At 36.9% G+C, this 16865-nt stretch overlaps 1 protein-coding gene across 5 annotated transcripts in view; it reads left to right on the top strand.

Moving 5' to 3' along the window:
* Window positions 1-1925: 1925 nt before the first annotated feature.
* Window positions 1926-16865, top strand: part of CENPE (centromere protein E) — a 73647-nt gene continuing 58707 nt past the window's right edge. For all 5 annotated transcript variants that reach the window (XM_036854014.1, XM_036854012.1, XM_036854011.1 and 2 more), the window contains exons 1-11: window positions 1926-2053; window positions 3565-3656; window positions 5718-5807; window positions 5924-6042; window positions 7158-7277; window positions 7723-7804; window positions 7963-8030; window positions 8108-8173; window positions 14540-14591; window positions 16074-16161; window positions 16508-16637. In XM_036854014.1, coding sequence (XP_036709909.1) covers window positions 1998-2053; window positions 3565-3656; window positions 5718-5807; window positions 5924-6042; window positions 7158-7277; window positions 7723-7804; window positions 7963-8030; window positions 8108-8173; window positions 14540-14591; window positions 16074-16161; window positions 16508-16637 — 963 coding nt within the window. In that variant the 5' untranslated portion in view covers window positions 1926-1997. The remainder of the gene's footprint in view (window positions 2054-3564; window positions 3657-5717; window positions 5808-5923; window positions 6043-7157; window positions 7278-7722; window positions 7805-7962; window positions 8031-8107; window positions 8174-14539; window positions 14592-16073; window positions 16162-16507; window positions 16638-16865) is intronic.

Raw genomic sequence — 16865 nt, 5'->3', positions numbered from 1 at the left:
GCCTCATAAGCCTAGAACCATGTCTGGCACATAGTAGGTGCTCAATGAAAATTTCTTAATGACATATTTGAAAAAGTAAATGAAAAAAATGCCTGTAGAGCATATAACAGAGCCCCTGGCAATAGTAAATCTTCAATAAATGTCAGCTGTTATGATGATAACAAAAACAGCCATGGCATCAATCATGAGCACAAATATGAAAGGCTAATCCTCCTCTGTGCTCTTGAATCAATTCCCCTTTTGTTGTTAGAGACTTTCTTTCATTAAGTATATGTCCCTTCCTCCTCTTCACAGGCTCCTTCCCTTTAGCTAAAAATGTGCAATATTTGCCCACCGTTTTTTAAAAATCAGTTAAAACACACTTTTCTTAACTCTGTATTATCTTATTAGATACAGCCAAGTATTTTCACAGTTCAGCCGCAAAAAAAGGGTAGTATTTTGGTTAGGCTACTCTTGGTTAACCAAAACAAATCTTGAATGAACAAACTCATTTTGTCTACTTCTTTTTCTACCAGCTAGTTTCTTCAAGTTGAATGAAACTACTTAATATTTGCATGCTTAAAATATTAATAATCACAGAATAGTATACAATGAAAAATAGGTATTTTATCTAACTTAGTCCTCCCTCTCTAGGGAAACTAGGTATATTCTGTGTATCTTTCCAGAAATTATGTATGCATATGCAGACATATAAATATCCTTTGAAAATATCAAATAGCACCATACTGTGCACACAATTCTGCATCTTGGGTTTCTTCCAGCTAATGAAACATCTTGGATGACTTTCTAAAGTACACATAAAGAGCTGTATCATTCTTTTTACTCGCCACATAATGTTTCACTGTAGTGATAAAATGTCATCCATTTCCTATTAATTGACACAACGTGTTTCCTATCATTTGCTACTATATGTGATGCTGCAACTACAGTAATAGCTATATGGCTATATAGCAAGATTCTTCATATATCTATAAATAAATCCTTAAAAGCAGAATTACTGGTATAAAGGACAGCAATTCAGTTTTTTATTGATATTGCTAGATTACCTTCCAACATAGTTTTACTAAATCAGTAGTTTTCTAATCCTCTAAATAATGAACAATTATTAGTAACTGCAGGTCATATTTTTGGTGAGGGAAAAGGGGATGATTCTTGATCCTTCTTAAATCAACTAAAACTGAAATTACTCCTAAAGAAAATGTTAATACTTTACTATGACACATATTTAAAACAAAGGAAACCAAGCACTATTTCTGGGAAAGAATTACTTAGAATCACTTTCCCATTTCTGCTAAAAAAAGTTTCACCTCACTACTAAACGAGTTTTTCCAGTCTTTAATAATTCTCTTCCTAAGTCAACCTCTTAGGAACTCACAGAAAATGGAAAAAAGGAATTTAAAGGAAAAACTTAAACTCAAGAGTTTCCAAGGAGCACAAGATTCTTCTGTTTCTGGGCTGGGCAGTAACTTTGAACTCTTGGCATTTGAGGTGTCTTTTTGTTTTGTTTTGTTTTAAATTTAAAAAAAATAACAAAAAACAGTGTAATTCTTTAAAGGTCCTAATTCTCTTTTGTTAGTGAAGAAAAAATTCTCGGCTTTGTTTTTCCACATATTGCAAACTCTTTAAGGGTGGGGTGGAGGATTGCGTTTGTAAACGGCTGCCAGCACTTCAACGGCGTTTAGCAAACAATAGTTACCTCTGCTATTACCTTGAGAGCCTCTTGCCACGAGCTTCCCGGACCCTCTCTCTGCGACCCCCAAGCTTCCTTTTCCTCCAGACCCTTAAAACTGCTCCCTCAACCCTTATCCGTGGACGCGCCGCCGGCCTGACGTCCCCCGCGCCGCGACGCAGATGGAACGGCCTATGACGTCACGAGGCCGCGGCTCAATCAGACGCGGCGTTTGGGAAATTTTAAATTTAAAGGCGGGGTGGCTCTACGCTCAGAAGCGCCGGGCGCGGAGGTTTTTGTACAGTTTCCTGGGATCCAGCCCGGCAGGATGGCCGATGAAGGAGCCGTCGCCGTCTGCGTGCGGGTTCGGCCGCTCAACAGCAGGTAGGTGGGCCAGACCTTGCCCAGGTTCCCGTTGCGGCCTCCGGCCCGGGCCTGAGGCGGAGGAGTGAGTCCTCGCTGCTCCTTCCTGCTCCGCTGCCTAGAAACTCGGCCATTGACCCGCTTTGTGCCTTGGTTTCTTTTGTGTAAAGTGACGGGCCAGGATCGGAGGATCTAGAGGATACTTTCCAGCTGTGGGATCCTCTTAAGTCTATAACTCAGGCTCGCCGACATTAAAGACCCTACTCCCTGCGCTGCACTGCCGTCCCCCGCATCTGCGCTCCCCATCCCTCCCCCAGGAAAGTCGAATAGGAAAAATTCTTACTGGCACTCTTCACAGCTAGTCATTTTACATTTAACTGACTCTCTCCCCCCCTTTACTGTATACTCCTTGAGCGCAAGAACTAGTCAGTCTTGTTGCATTGTATTCGGTAGACACTCAACACTTCAGTCAGTGACTGAACTCCACGTTCAGAATGTTGAATGACCGATATTCATCAAAATTGATTTTTTTTTTAGTACAGTGTACTGTACTAAACACACACTACCATCGTTGCCCAGTGGATCTTACGTTCTAAAGGGGTAGACAGAAAATAAAGTGAAAAATATAGAATATTAAGTGATGATACTGGAGTAATAAATGCTATAGAGAAAAAGCAGGAAGGGGAAGAAATGAAAATGAAGTCTGTTTGCTTTGCCTGTCTCGGGCCCTTGCCCCAGAATGCTGACACATTTTGTTTGAGAAACATTTGTTAACCATTACTGGGTGTTTAATAAATAAGAATAGCAAAATGAGGAATTTCCTATTTTTAAGAAGCTCATTAATGCATTAGAAGAAAGCTACATAAAGAAAGCATTATAATACATCATGACAGGTGTTATGATAGACAGGTGGAGAATGTTTGCTAGAGGAGTCTTCAGTCCTTAAGTGAGATGACAGTTTAGGGGAGGGACAGGGCTGTGTAGGAAACTCCTGATACTCTTCATGAATGAAAGAAGAGTTAAGTTAGTCAATGGAAACATAAGTCAGGGTATTCCAGGCAGAGAGGGTTCGAATCTTATTTTGGAGTGACCTTCAGGCAGTTGATTTGTATGGAGTTAGGGTGTATATAGGAATTTAGAGGAAGATGTGAGTCGAAGAGAGAAATTACAATGATCCAGGTGTCATGTGCCAAATTAAGGATTTCAGATGGTTTTTAAAGGCTTTAAGCAAGAGGGACATAATCAGAGTTGTATTTTCAACGTATCTTTTCAGCCGCCAGTACTGGGTTGGAAGGTGGAAGTGAAGAGCTTCACAAAGAAACTCCCATGAAAGTGCAGAAGGTCACGAAGCCCCATTTAAAATCCACCTTTGACCCCTCAAAGGTGGATTTTCCACATTTATCCTATTTATGGTATACGTCATTACCATCTTTTAAAATATTCATCAGAAGATGAGGTCTTTTCAGTTATCTTTCATGTAACACAACTTCTGTGACCAGTTATTCTAAAATGCAGTTTTTTTATTCTTTTAGAGAAGAGGCGCTTGGAAAAGATACTCAAGTTTACTGGAAAACTGACAATAATACAATTTATCAAGTTGATGGGAGTAAATCCTTCAATTTTGGTAAGTTTATAACAGCATCAAAAGTTAACCTGGTATCATTTTTCTATTATGAGTACAAAAGCCTTATGAATAACACTGAATTTGTCACTAAAGATCAAACTAAGCCTTCAGTAAACTGCTTCAGTGGAAACTTTGAAAAATTGTTTATCCATTCATGTATGCTAAGTAAGATAATAAACTGACACTTAAAACATAGCAATAATAAAAAAATAATAAGTAAATTAAACATTAAACACAGTTATAGTCATAGTGCCTTTTAACTGAAATTAACATTTTTCCTCTTATTCGTCAACGTACTTGTGGCATAAAACTCTGTAAGCCCAAAATATGTTATTTAATGTCAAGTCATCTTTAAGATCTTCCAGTTTGGTTTCTTTGTTGTTGTTGTTTCTTTTTTTGTTGTTGTTTGTTTCCTTTCTTTTCTTTTTTTTCAGTTGTTTTTCAAAACTTTTTAAAGAATAAATAGTGAAGATATTCCTTCTTTGTCTGGTAGAATACAGCAGGGACCTACCTCAGCTTTTGTGGATCTTATTTGGTGGAAAGAAAGGCTTCAAACGAGTATTTACACTTATGATGACATAAGCTTTGTGGGAGTTTATAGCAGGGATCTAACTAATCTAGGTGTCTGAAATGGTACCACTTACACTGGGACCTGCAGGATGAGTGAGAGCTAGCTAGGACAAAGGGACTTGGAGGACCTAACGGTTGACTAGGTTGATTTGTGTATTGATTTAGCATGTATATAGTGCTGACAATGTGCCAAGCACTGTTCTAAGCACTTCATATATATTAACTCATTTAATCCTCCTAACGAGCCTATATATTTGGTACCTTCCCATTTTAATGAGGAAGCAGAGAGGCCTGGAGTCACACAGCCAGCAAATGAAAGAGTCAGGCTCCAGATCTGTGTTCCAGCCACACTACCATGCTGCCACTTAGGCACCATAGAGCAACAGTGACGGCCTGTCAGCAACCTCAGGAGTAAGTGATTAAGTTGTCAAATTAGTGTTTAACTAGAAAGCCACAAAGATACGTAGAAGAGAAAATGATTCCTGGCAAAGGAATGTTTGGTGGTATTAACATAATTTTTAAAAGGTAATATGTGCCAGAGATTATAAAACCTAAGTACCACAGATTCTCAGTAGCCATATATGCCCATGAAGGTTTTGGACTCATCCAGCTGTCTGAAACAGATAACATTAAAGTTTGAATCATCCTGCCATTTCTCCTTGCTCTAAAATCATGACCCTTAAGCAGGCTTCAGATGGCACTTCGGTTTTCCATATCGTTCTGCCGATAGGGCAGATGTGTGGTCATGGTGCAAGCAGTGTGATCACTGAATTTTCATTGTAGGTCAGTACATTTCCCTCCTGATTTACAAATCCATTTCTTGTTAGCTTTTTAATGTGAGGGCACCACTAAAAGAGTGATCTATTTTTAATGTGCTAACAAAAGCAGAGAACCACATCCTGGACTTGTGAATTCATCAGTGCAAATGCTACTCTAAACCCAGCCTTTAGCAGCACTTCAGCTTTGGTCAGTACTTTTCTTCCAAATATCTGCATTTTTTGGTTTCGTTTGAGCTAGACCTTCTTGCTAGGTATGTTAAAAACATTAACATTTCTCAAAGAATAGTAATAGTCTATATTTCCTAAGTATTAACATATGTTCACAATAATTCTATGAGGAAGATAATATATATCCATTTTACACGTTAGGGAACTGAGGCACAGACATCAACCACTTTGGCCAAAATCACACTGTAAATGGCAGAACCAAGATTTGCAGGCAGTCTGATTCTGGACCCCCATATTCAGCCACCATGCCCCACTGCCTCTTGAAAGCACATAGGGTAACAGACTTGTATTTTTTCTGTGTGAGGACCAACACATTTTACCTAAAGAGAAGAGTATTTTCAGAGGACCAATAAGTTGAAGGAAATATTTTGTCTTAAATATTTTATCATACCATATCCTGACAATTTTATTTCTGTGGGCAACTACTAATTCAGAATGAAAACAGTTAATTTGTTTGATTTAACTTTTATGTTTTGTTTTTTAGATCGTGTCTTTCATAGTAATGAAACTACTAAAAATGTGTATGAAGAAATAGCAGTACCAATCATAGATTCTGCCATACAAGGCTACAATGGTGTGTATTCACTGCAAAAACATTTCAGTCTTGGGTGTCTGTTTAGCAAGTATTGATAGTTTTATACACTATAGATTCATTTTTAATCTTTGCATGTGTGTGTTTTGTTTTTGCAGGTACTATATTTGCCTATGGTCAGACTGCATCAGGAAAAACATATACTATGTTGGGGTCACAAGATTATTTGGGAGTAATACCCAGGGCAATTCATGACATTTTCCAAAAAATTAAGAAGGTAAATAATTTAGCTAAATTTCTAGTACATGCAGGTGAAAGTGGTGATAATAGGATAGCAACCTTAGTGTTCTCTTGTAATGATGAAGTATATTTATAGTTATCTCTTGATTATCCATGAGGAAAGAAGGAAGGCATAGCATAGATTCATTTTTTTCCCACAAACTTACTAACTTACAAAGCTTAAAGTTCTTTCATTCTTTCCTTTGAATCATGAAACAGTACTCCCACCAAAAAGTGGGCATTAAGGAACAGGAAAATCTTATCACAATGATTAGGTCCTCATTGCCTTTGTTTAGCTACCAGTGATTATTAAGGAGCAGTAAAAAGTAGACTAGATAAAAGACAAGGGAATCAGAAGGTCAGAATAGGCAAGCTAATTAGTTGAGTTGGTTTTAAATTAGTTTTTTCATCATTATTTTAATTATTTTTAATTTCTTGAATATATGTAGGTTTTATTTTGAGGTTAGAGAATTGGACTGGGTACTTTCCTGTTATAATTCTATGATACTATACTTTTCATTATTTCTGAAACAATGCTTTGCTGTTGTTGTTGCTTGTTATTATCAATATAGAAGCACAGGGGAAGTTTTGTTTTTTGTTTGTTTTACAAAAATAATTTCCTGAAAGACAAATACCACATGACTTCATTTATATGTGGAATCTAAAAAACAAAACAAATGAACAAACAAAACAGAAACTGGTTGTCAGAGGGGAGGGAAATTGGAGGAATGAGAGAAATAGGTGAGGGAGATTAAAGGGTACAGATGTCCAGTTAGAAAATAAATGAGTCACAGGGATGAAATGTGCAGCATGGGGAATATTGTCAATAATATTGTAACATCTTTGTATGGTGAGAGATGGTAACTAGACTTATCATGTGATCATTTTGATATGTATGGAAATATTGAATCACTATGTTGTGTGCCAGGAACTAACATAGTGGAATAGGTCAACTACACATCAACTAAAAAATAAATAAAAATGTTTAAAAGATAGTTTCTCAAAGAATATTTTAATATTTAATATTAGCACATAAGCATTCATTATTAGGTTTTCATAATTGGATGATCTCTGATGTTTTCTGATATGTTTTCACATATCTTTTTCTTCTAGTTTCCTGATAGGGAATTTCTTTTACGTGTGTCTTACATGGAGATATACAATGAAACCATTACAGACTTACTCTGTGGCACTGAAAAAATGAAGCCTTTAATAATTCGGGAAGACTTCAATGTGAGTAACAGAGTTAACAGAGTGGCTCAAAAAATAGAGTTACTCATTGGGATTATTTTCCTTGAACATTTGCCTTTAATTTCTATATATTTTAAAGTGTCTCCTGTTACTATGGTTTGTTTTTTATTTTCTTTCTTAAACAGTTATAGAGATTATCTCTTAAGTAACATGTATAGTTTTTAAATATTGACAGTTATAATATTGTGGCATAAGTGCCTAAAAAGAGCGAGCTGGAAGTATCAGGTTAGAATTCGGTGTATTTTGGTACAGGAGATAAATTGTAAATAGCATAGATTTAGTTGTTATTTTTGTACAGAATAAAAGTACCCATTTTCTACTCGACTTCCACAAATGAATTCTATAATAGTTTGCACTTTCTTTTTGAAATGCAAAATTTTAAGTGACTTATATTTCTCTACTGTTCCCATAATTAAACTTGTTTCAGAGGAATGTGTATGTGGCTGATCTCACAGAAGAAGTTGTTTATACATCAGAAATGGCTTTGAAGTGGATCACAAAGGGAGAAAGTAAGACTTTATACTGTATTTCTTCAAAACACGTGTAAAAACTATTTAATTGAATGTATTTAGGCTTTAAATCACACTTTTCACTTCTAAACTTAAATACAAGTTCGTGTTTTTCTTTGGATTTTAATATACGCAGCTGAAATATGACTCTTTTACAGAGAACAGGCATTATGGAATTACAAAAATGAATCAAAGAAGTAGTCGTTCTCATACCATTTTTAGGATGGTAGGTAATTCTCTCTATATTTGGTCTTTCCAATTAAAAATACACTAATTTTTCTACAAGTTGCCTTTTCTTTCTAGATTTTGGAAAGTAGAGAGAAAGGTGAACCTTCTAATTTTGAAGGGTCTGTCAAGGTGTCCCATTTGGTGAGTATCGATGAACCGTGATAATGTACTAAGTGAGCCGAACCAAAATTTAATTTAGCTGCTGGATGTTTGGTTTCATGAGAACTGTTAACTAATTGGCAAAAGCATCTATAAATTGGTAGTTTAGTCTCATCACTAACATGAGATTACTAGCGAATATGTAGGAAGAGTTCAGAGAATCTTACTTCCTGTGACCTTATAGCTGCCATTTCCTGAACTTTAGATGTAAGAACTGTAGGAGTTGAGGCTTTCCCTAACTAGTAATTGAGGAAGGGTTGATTCCATGCACATTTAAGAGTTAAAGTAATCTTGGAATTTGGTGATTTTTTTGTGTGTTTGTGGTTTTGGGGTTTTGAGGGTTTTTTTGGTCTCTGCCAATGGTATTGAGACTTATGAGATGAATAAAAACCTGGGTGAGATAGTTAAAAAATAAATCAGATTATTCAAGTTCATAGTTAAGTACAATAAGAAAATGAGCTTTGTATTATAAACAGTGTTTTAGACTATAAATCCCTTGAAGGGAAGAGTGATATCTGCTTTATCTTTGTAACTCCAACACATTGTACATAGTTTATATTCAATACCTGTTTGTTGATAAGTGAATATAAGCATTATGCAAACATTCCTCCTTGCTGCACTGTATCATTTCTTTTTTTTGTGCTTCCTTTCTATTCCTTACCATTATTGCTTTATTCTCTGTCTTCAAGGCCTAAATTCTTTAGTTTGATGTGGGATATGATGTAAGATTTCTCGATTTGATTTGAAAACTTCAGGGGAAAAAGTAATAAATCTATAATACGTTTGTTTTTCAGATTTTGAAAAATCAGAGTCTTAATTAAGTATCTAATTCTAGTTCACCTCAGTTATTTTACTATACAAGTATATCATTTATTTTAGTAGACTAGTCTTTAACAACAACGAAAAACATAAAACCTAACTTCTGTTTTGTTTTCCAAACCTGGCCTGTGATATATCACTACAATTTTAACTTTTCTCTTATAGTTTAGCTTTAATTATAAATTAAGTTTAATTATAATTATATTTAATTATAATTTAGCTGGACATATTCAGTGATCTGTTTGGTGTCTTTTCTTATATTATTTGCTGCTCCATCATCTAGGGACCATAGATACCATCTGGTCCAACACTCCAGACTTCCCGCTTACTCTAAGTTTCACCTTGGAAAGAAGCCTTCCCCAAAGAGTCTTTTTCTGGCTCTTTGGAGGTGGTCTTTTTATGAGTGTCTCCTGGCCTTTCTGGAGTAATAACATCCAGGTGCTCTTAGCTCTACTCCTTTATTCCCTTTTGTGGCTTCTTTCCTCCTACGCTCTTAATCAAAGCACAGGAGTGTTCTCTGGCTTTTCTTCCCTTGTTTGCCCTTGTTACCATTTCTGTGTTGACGATGGTCAAATATTTATTGTTTCTAAAGTCTCTGAGTTCTAGTTTATTTATTTTTTTATACAGCAGGTTCTTATTAGTTATCCATTTTATACATATTAGTGTATACATGTCAATCCCAATCTCCCAATTCATCCCACCACCACCACCCCACCACCACTTTCCCCCCTTTGTGTCCATACGTTTGTTCTCTACATCTGTGTCTCAGTTTCTGCCCTGCAAACCGGTTCATCTGTACCATTTTTCTAGGTTCCACAAATATGCGTTAACATACGATATTTGTTTTTCTCTTTCTGACTTACTTCACTCTGTATGACAGTCTCTAGATCCATCCATGTCTCTACAAATGACCCAATTTCATTCCTTTTTATGGCTGAGTAATATTCCGTTGTATATACGTACCACATCTTCTTTATCCATTCGTCTGTCGATGGGCATTTAGGTTGCTTTCATGTCCTGGCTATTGTAAATAGTGCTGCAATGAACATCAGGGTGCATGTGTCTTTTTGAATTATGATTTTCTCTGGGTATATGCCCAGTAGTGGAATTGCTGGGTCATATGGTAATTCTATTTTTAGTTTTTTAAGGAACCTCCATATTGTTCTCCATAGTGGCTATATCAATTTACATTCCCACCAACAGTGCAAGAGGGTTCCATTTTCTCCACACCCTCTCCAGCATTTGTTGTGTGTAGATTTTCTGATGATGCCCATTCTAACTGGTGTGAGGTGATACCTCATTGTAGTTTTGATTTGCATTTCTCTAATAATTAGTGATGTTGAGCAGCTTTTCATATGCTTCTTGGCCATCTGTATGTCTTCTTTGGAGAAATGTCTATTTAGGTCTTCTGCCCATTTTTGGATTGGGTTGTTTGTTTTTTTAATATTGAGCTGCGTGAGCTGTTTACATATTTTGGAGATTAATCCTTTGTTCGTTGATTCATTTGCAAATATTTTCTCCCATTCTGAGGGTTGTCTTTTCATCTTGTTCATAGTTTCCTTTGCTGTGCAAAAACTTCTAAGTTTCATTAAGTCCCATTTGTTTATTTTTGTTTTTATTTCCATTACTCTAGGAGGTGGATCAAAAAAGATCTTGCTGTGATTTATGTCAGAGTGTTCTTCCTATGTTTTCCTCTAAGAGTTTTTTTTTTTTTTTTTTTTTTTTTTTTTTTTAATTAATTTATTTTTATTTTTATTTATTTTTGGCTGCATCGGGTCTTTGTTGCTGCACGCGAGCCTTCTCTAGTTGGTGCAAGCGGGGGCTAATCTTCGTTGTGGTGCACTGGCTTCTCATTGCCGTGGCTTCACTTGTTGCAGGGCATGGGCTCTAGGCACGCGGGCTTCAGTAGTTGTGGCACACGGGCTCAGTAGGTTTGGCTCGCGGGCTCTAGAGCACAGGCTCAGTAGTTGTGGCACAGGTGCTTAGTTGCTCCGTGGCATGTGGGATCTTCCCGGACCAGGGCTCAAACCCGTGTCTCCTGCATTGGCAGGCGGATTCTTAACCTCTGTGCCACCAGGGAAGCCCCTCTAAGAGTTTTATAGTGTCCGGTCTTACATTTAGGTCTCTAATCCATTTTGAGTTTATTTTTGAGTATGGTGTTAGGGAGTGTTCTAATTTCATTCTTTTACATGTAGCTGTCCAGTTCTCCCAGCACCACTTATTGAAGAGACTGTCTTTTCTCCATTGTATATCCTTGCCTCTTTTGTCATAGATTAGTTGACCATAGGTGCATGGGTTTATCTCTGGGCTTTCTATCCTGTTCCATTGATCTATATTTCTGTTTTTGTGGCAGTACCATATTGTCTTGATTACTGTAGCTTTGTAGTATAGTCTGAAGTCAGGGAGTCTGATTCCTCCAGCTCCAGTTTTTTCCCTCCAGACTGCTTTGGCTATTCGGGGTCTTTTGTGTCTCCATACAAATTTTAAGATCTTTTGTTCTAGTTCTGTAAAAAAATGTCATTGGTAATTTGATAGGGATTGCACTGAATCTGTAGATTGCTTTGGGTAGTATAGTCATTTTCACAATACTGATTCTCCCAATCCAAGAACATGGTATATCTCTCCATCTGTTTGTATCATCTTTAATTTCTTTCATCAGTGTCTTATAGTTTTCTGCATACAGGTCTTTTGTCTCCCTAGGTAGGTTTATTCCTAGGTATTTTATTCTTTTTGTTGCAGTGGTAAATGGGAGTGTTTCCTTAATTTCTCCTTCAGATTTTTCATCATTAGTGTATAGGAATGCAAGAGATTTCTGTGCATTAATTTTATATCCTGCAACTTTACCAGATTCATTGATAAGCTCTAGTAGTTTTCTGGTGGCATCTTTAGGATTCTCTATGTATAGTATCACATCATCTGCAAACAGTGACCGTTTTACTTCTTCTTTTCCAATTTGTGTTCATTTTATTTCTTTTTCTTCTCTGATTGCCATGGCTAGGACTCCCAAAACTATGTTGAATAATAGTGGTGAGAGTGGACATCCTTGTCTTGTTCCTGATCTTAGAGGAAATGCTTTCAGTTTTTCACCATTGAGTCTCTGAGATCTAATTCATGTCTTTCTAAACATTGTCCCACTGTTATCTCAAACTTCAATGGGTCTAAAACCAAATTAATTTCTTCCTATTATAATGAATATTCCTTTTTCCAGTAATACTAGCATTATCCTGGTCACCTAGGCTGGAAACCCAAGTCAATTTTGGCTCATTTTTTCCTGCTTTCTCTTTTCTCCAGTCATCACCATTTCTTCCTGATTCTACCTGTCGTCATTCCCTTGGGTGTCATACTCATTTAGGTTCTCATCTGTCTTGAATTACTCTATCATTCTCCTGAACCTGGCCTCTAGGACTCTGGTCTTCCTTTCTTTGGTCTGTTATGCAGATTTCTAATGTCACTAAGCACTACTTTTGTTGTGGCATTTCCTTGGACAAGATCTGGCTTAACCAGTCTTACTTTGCTTCCTTCTGGTCCACATAAGCTCCTCTCTTGTAGATAGACTGAGCTTCTTAGTGCCTTTGAACACGAATGCTTGTTCTCATCTTTTTGCCTTAATTCATGCTTTCATCACCACTTTTCCCCTTTATTATATATCTAGATCACTTGTAGTAGATACTATATAACAATGATTAGACTTCTTTGAGTATTTTAGATAAAGCAGTATCTGAGACAGGACTGTAAAGCAGGAGTACATAATTACCTGCCTACTCCTCAAAGAGAGAGGTAACTTAAATCTCTGACTTTCTTTTAATGCATTAAGAATATTTACTGGACTCTCAGATTAAGAAATAAAGAGGACATCCCTCCACTACTTACTGTCTCCACTATGACGTCCCTAGCCCAAGCCACCGTCATCTCTCACTTAGATTCCTGCAGTAACCTCCTAACTGGGCTAACTGCTGCCACTTCTGCCCCTCTCCAGTTCATTCTCCATCTAGGGTGCCACGGTTGATCTTTCAGAAACTTAAATCAAGATACGTCACTCTTTTGCTTAAAGCCCTCTCTTGGCTTCCCATTGTGCTTGGAAAATCCAACGTTCTTACCCCTACTTACAAAGCTCTGCATAATCTGACTCCTACCTCCTCTTATGCTATGTTGTCCCATCGCCACTTCACCAACTCTGCCATGTTGCCCTTTTTATTTTTTGAGCATACCAAGTTCACTTCTGTTTTGTGTCTGTGGCTGCTCTTTTAATCTGCACTGTGCTTCCCTTGGTTTTGCATGGCTGCCTCCCTCTCTCATTCCAGATCTTAGCTTAATGGGAAGCCTACCCCTACCACTCAGTCCAGAGAATCTACTCTGTCCCTTTTTTCCTCTTCCAGGTCTCTCTTTAAATTATTTGTATTACATTTACCAGATTATGTTTCCTATCTGTTTTCTTCTGTCTTCTCACCAACTTCCTCCTCTCCTCTTACCACTCCATATAGAATATAAGCTCTATCAGGACAGGGACCTTACTTGTCGAATTCACTGCCATATCCCTAGTACCTAACATACTGCCTGAAGGATGACAGTCACTTTTTTTTTTTTTTTTTTTTTTTTTATGGCTGTGTTGGGTCTTCGTTTCTGTGCGAGGGCTTTCTCTAGTTGCTGCAAGTGGGGGCCACTCTTCATCGCGGTGCACGGGCCTCTAACTATCGCGGCCTCTCTTGTTGTGGAGCACAGGCTCAAGATGCGCAGGCTCAGCAATTGTGGCTCACGGGCCTAGTCGCTCCGTGGCATGGGGGATCTTCCCAGACCAGGGCTCGAACCCGTGTCCCCTGCATTGGCAGGCAGATTCTCAACCACTGCGCCACCAGGGAAGCCCGACAGTCACTTTTTTCCAACAATATTTGCGAAATGAAAGAGGTCCATGCTTTTAAAGATGCTACAGTATAGTCAGAGACAAATGACTAGCTCCACACAATAAGTGCTGTAAGAATAAGTCATATCTATAATGACCTCTGGGTACAGTTAAAAGAGCAACTCATTCAAGGTACGGGAGGAGGAAGGATAAAATCAGCAAAGCTACATTGAGCAGGTAACATTTGCCTTTGGTCCTGAATAAAGACTAGGGGCGGTCTAGAACTTTAGAAGTAACAAAGAGAATGGCAAAAGGTAGCACTTGGGAGTGTAGAAGTACATGAGGCATTTAGGGTGTAGTGAGTAGTTCAGCTAGAGTTAGGAGTAAGTAATGAATAGATATAATGCTAGGGCCACACAAGTGCCAGATTGCAAAGAATCACATTCATATGATAAGGTTTTGAACTTTGTGTAGGAAATAGAAAACCTATTCTGGCAGAGTTATGGAGGATGTAATACAAAGAAGGAACAAGGGTTACAGATCAGTTTGATAAGGGAAGGCCTGAACAGTGGGGTGAAAGATGAGGCTACAGATAGGGTGTTCAAGTAAACTATGTGTTTTAAATGTTCTTTCAGTAGTTTGGGTTTTATCTCGTTATGCTTCCTAAAGGTTTATTGTCATCTATCTTACAGAATTTGGTTGATCTTGCCGGCAGTGAAAGAGCTGCTCAAACAGGTGCTGAAGGTAATGAAAACTTATGAAATATGTTGGTCTGAGTGTCTTCCTGTTCTTTCACAGAATAAAAGTGCTACCATGCATTTTAGAAACTAATAATGACAGTAATAATTTTGTGATAAAAGTCCGTCATGTAAAAAGCAACTTATGTATCTAGCTAATTATCTAATTTGGGCTACTATAGCATCAATTAAAAAACTAGAACTGTACAGTTGATAGGATTGTATAGCTGAAAAGCTCATGAGAGTACCATGAAAACCATCTAAATTTCCATATCAGTAAGAAAATTCAGAAGGGAAGTGGGGCACAAAATTAATATACAGACATTAATAATTCTATAATACAAATAACCAGTTAGAATATTTAGTGTACAAAAAGACTCAGTTTACAATGATGGCTTAAAAGATGTAATACCTAGGAAGAAACTCAACAAAAATTGCACAGGTCCAAAATAAAGAAAACTTCAAAACAGACCTGAAGGACATAACCAAATACTTAAAAAAATGGAAAAGCATACTTAGATGGGAAGGTGCAAAATCATAAAGATGTCAAGCCTCTCTCTGTGTTCATTTCCTGCAGCCTGACATAAAGACACCCAGCTGAGCGTGGCCTATATCCACCAAACCAGACCCATGAACAGGAAATAAATGCTTGTTGTCTTAAGGTGGCTTGTTAAGCAGCAATTTTATAGCAATAGCTGAATAATGCACCTGTGAAATAGGTGCAGCTATTCAGAGTTATTTGTTGCAGTATTTTTTGTATGCATGGTAGACTGAAAACCTACATATCCCTCAACAGGGTTCTAGGTAAATAATTCTGATACATCCATACAATGGAATTCTATGCTATGAAAAAGAATGAAAAAGACCAGTGTTTACTGATATGATGCACAATATACTGCCAAGTGAAAAAAGCAAAGTGCAAAATAGTGTGTATAGTATGCTACTATTTGTCTGAAAATGAAAGGGGAGAAATGAATATATACGAACTTGTATTTCTAAAAATCTAGAAGAATAAATAATAAACATGGTTAACTGGTTGGGGCATAAAACTGGAATAGAGCTTTTTCCGGGTACTTTTTTTTAATGTTAGAGTCATGTGAGCATATTCACAATATTAAAATGAGAACTCTTTTTGGTTTTGAGCCTATAGTTGCTTATATTTGAAGGTTTGGAAAAAATAGATTTGAATGGAGGAATTAGAGGAGCTCTTTTAGGCAATGGGCTTTCCCTCCCTCTTATTCTTTTCTTAGTCATCTTTTTCATTTTGCCATTTCTCTCAGGTGATAACCTTTCTGATTCACCTAATAGGGGGGAGGATTAGGGAGAGAGCTCCTCCATCAGTGGTATTAAAGGTGGGCTCAGATCTAGTCCAAAGCATAGACTTCAACATCTGTCCCTTTAATTTCTACTTTCTCTCATAATTTACTGATAAGTTCATCATCCAGTACAGGGCTCGATTTTAGTTTTTATATTTGTTTAATAAATGCAGGTTTGCGACTCAAAGAAGGCTGTAATATAAATCGAAGCTTATTTATTTTGGGACAAGTGATCAAGAAACTTAGTGATGGACAAGTTGGGTATGTTTATCTCACTGTACTCTACCTGTTAATGCTTATGTTTTCATTAGGTCGAAAATCGTAATATTTTAGTGACAGTCAAATAAATGTTCTTATTTCATATATTCAAAAGCTTTCATGACTCTGTGATCATGCGTGGCTTCTTATACATATGATTGTGTCCTACTAAATTTACTTTCTATATTTTAAATATTTTTTAGTTAGTAGTTTTGATCTGTCTCATGTAACCTGTAAATAATTATTTTTTTTTAACTGTAGCTATTTTAAGGTTCTACATTAAGAACCAACCACTTTTGTTATATAAAAATTCTTACTCTTTTTCTTCCCAAACTCATTTCTCACTAAGTGGTTTCATAAATTATCGAGATAGCAAATTAACACGAATTCTCCAGAATTCCTTGGGAGGAAATGCAAAAACACGTATTATCTGCACAATTACTCCGGTGTCTTTTGATGAAACTCTTACTACTCTCCAGGTGAGTGTGATTTTTATCTCAACTTAATAGGAGGGGATATCATCTTTAAGAAGGAAAATTTACCTACTAAAAGTAGGTAGTTTTTTTAATTCACATAACATACCTGTTAAAATAAAATTGATGTGTTGTCTACTAAATAGCATTTCTTAATTTTCCCAAAATTCAATCATTCATATCCCACCTCCACAATTTTTGCCACATCCAACACTATTTTACTGAAATTGACTT

The sequence above is a fragment of the Balaenoptera musculus genome, chromosome 5, assembly GCF_009873245.2.
Source record: "Balaenoptera musculus isolate JJ_BM4_2016_0621 chromosome 5, mBalMus1.pri.v3, whole genome shotgun sequence".
NCBI classification, from domain to species: domain Eukaryota; kingdom Metazoa; phylum Chordata; class Mammalia; order Artiodactyla; family Balaenopteridae; genus Balaenoptera; species Balaenoptera musculus.
This window is presented reverse-complemented; position numbering and strand designations above follow the sequence as displayed.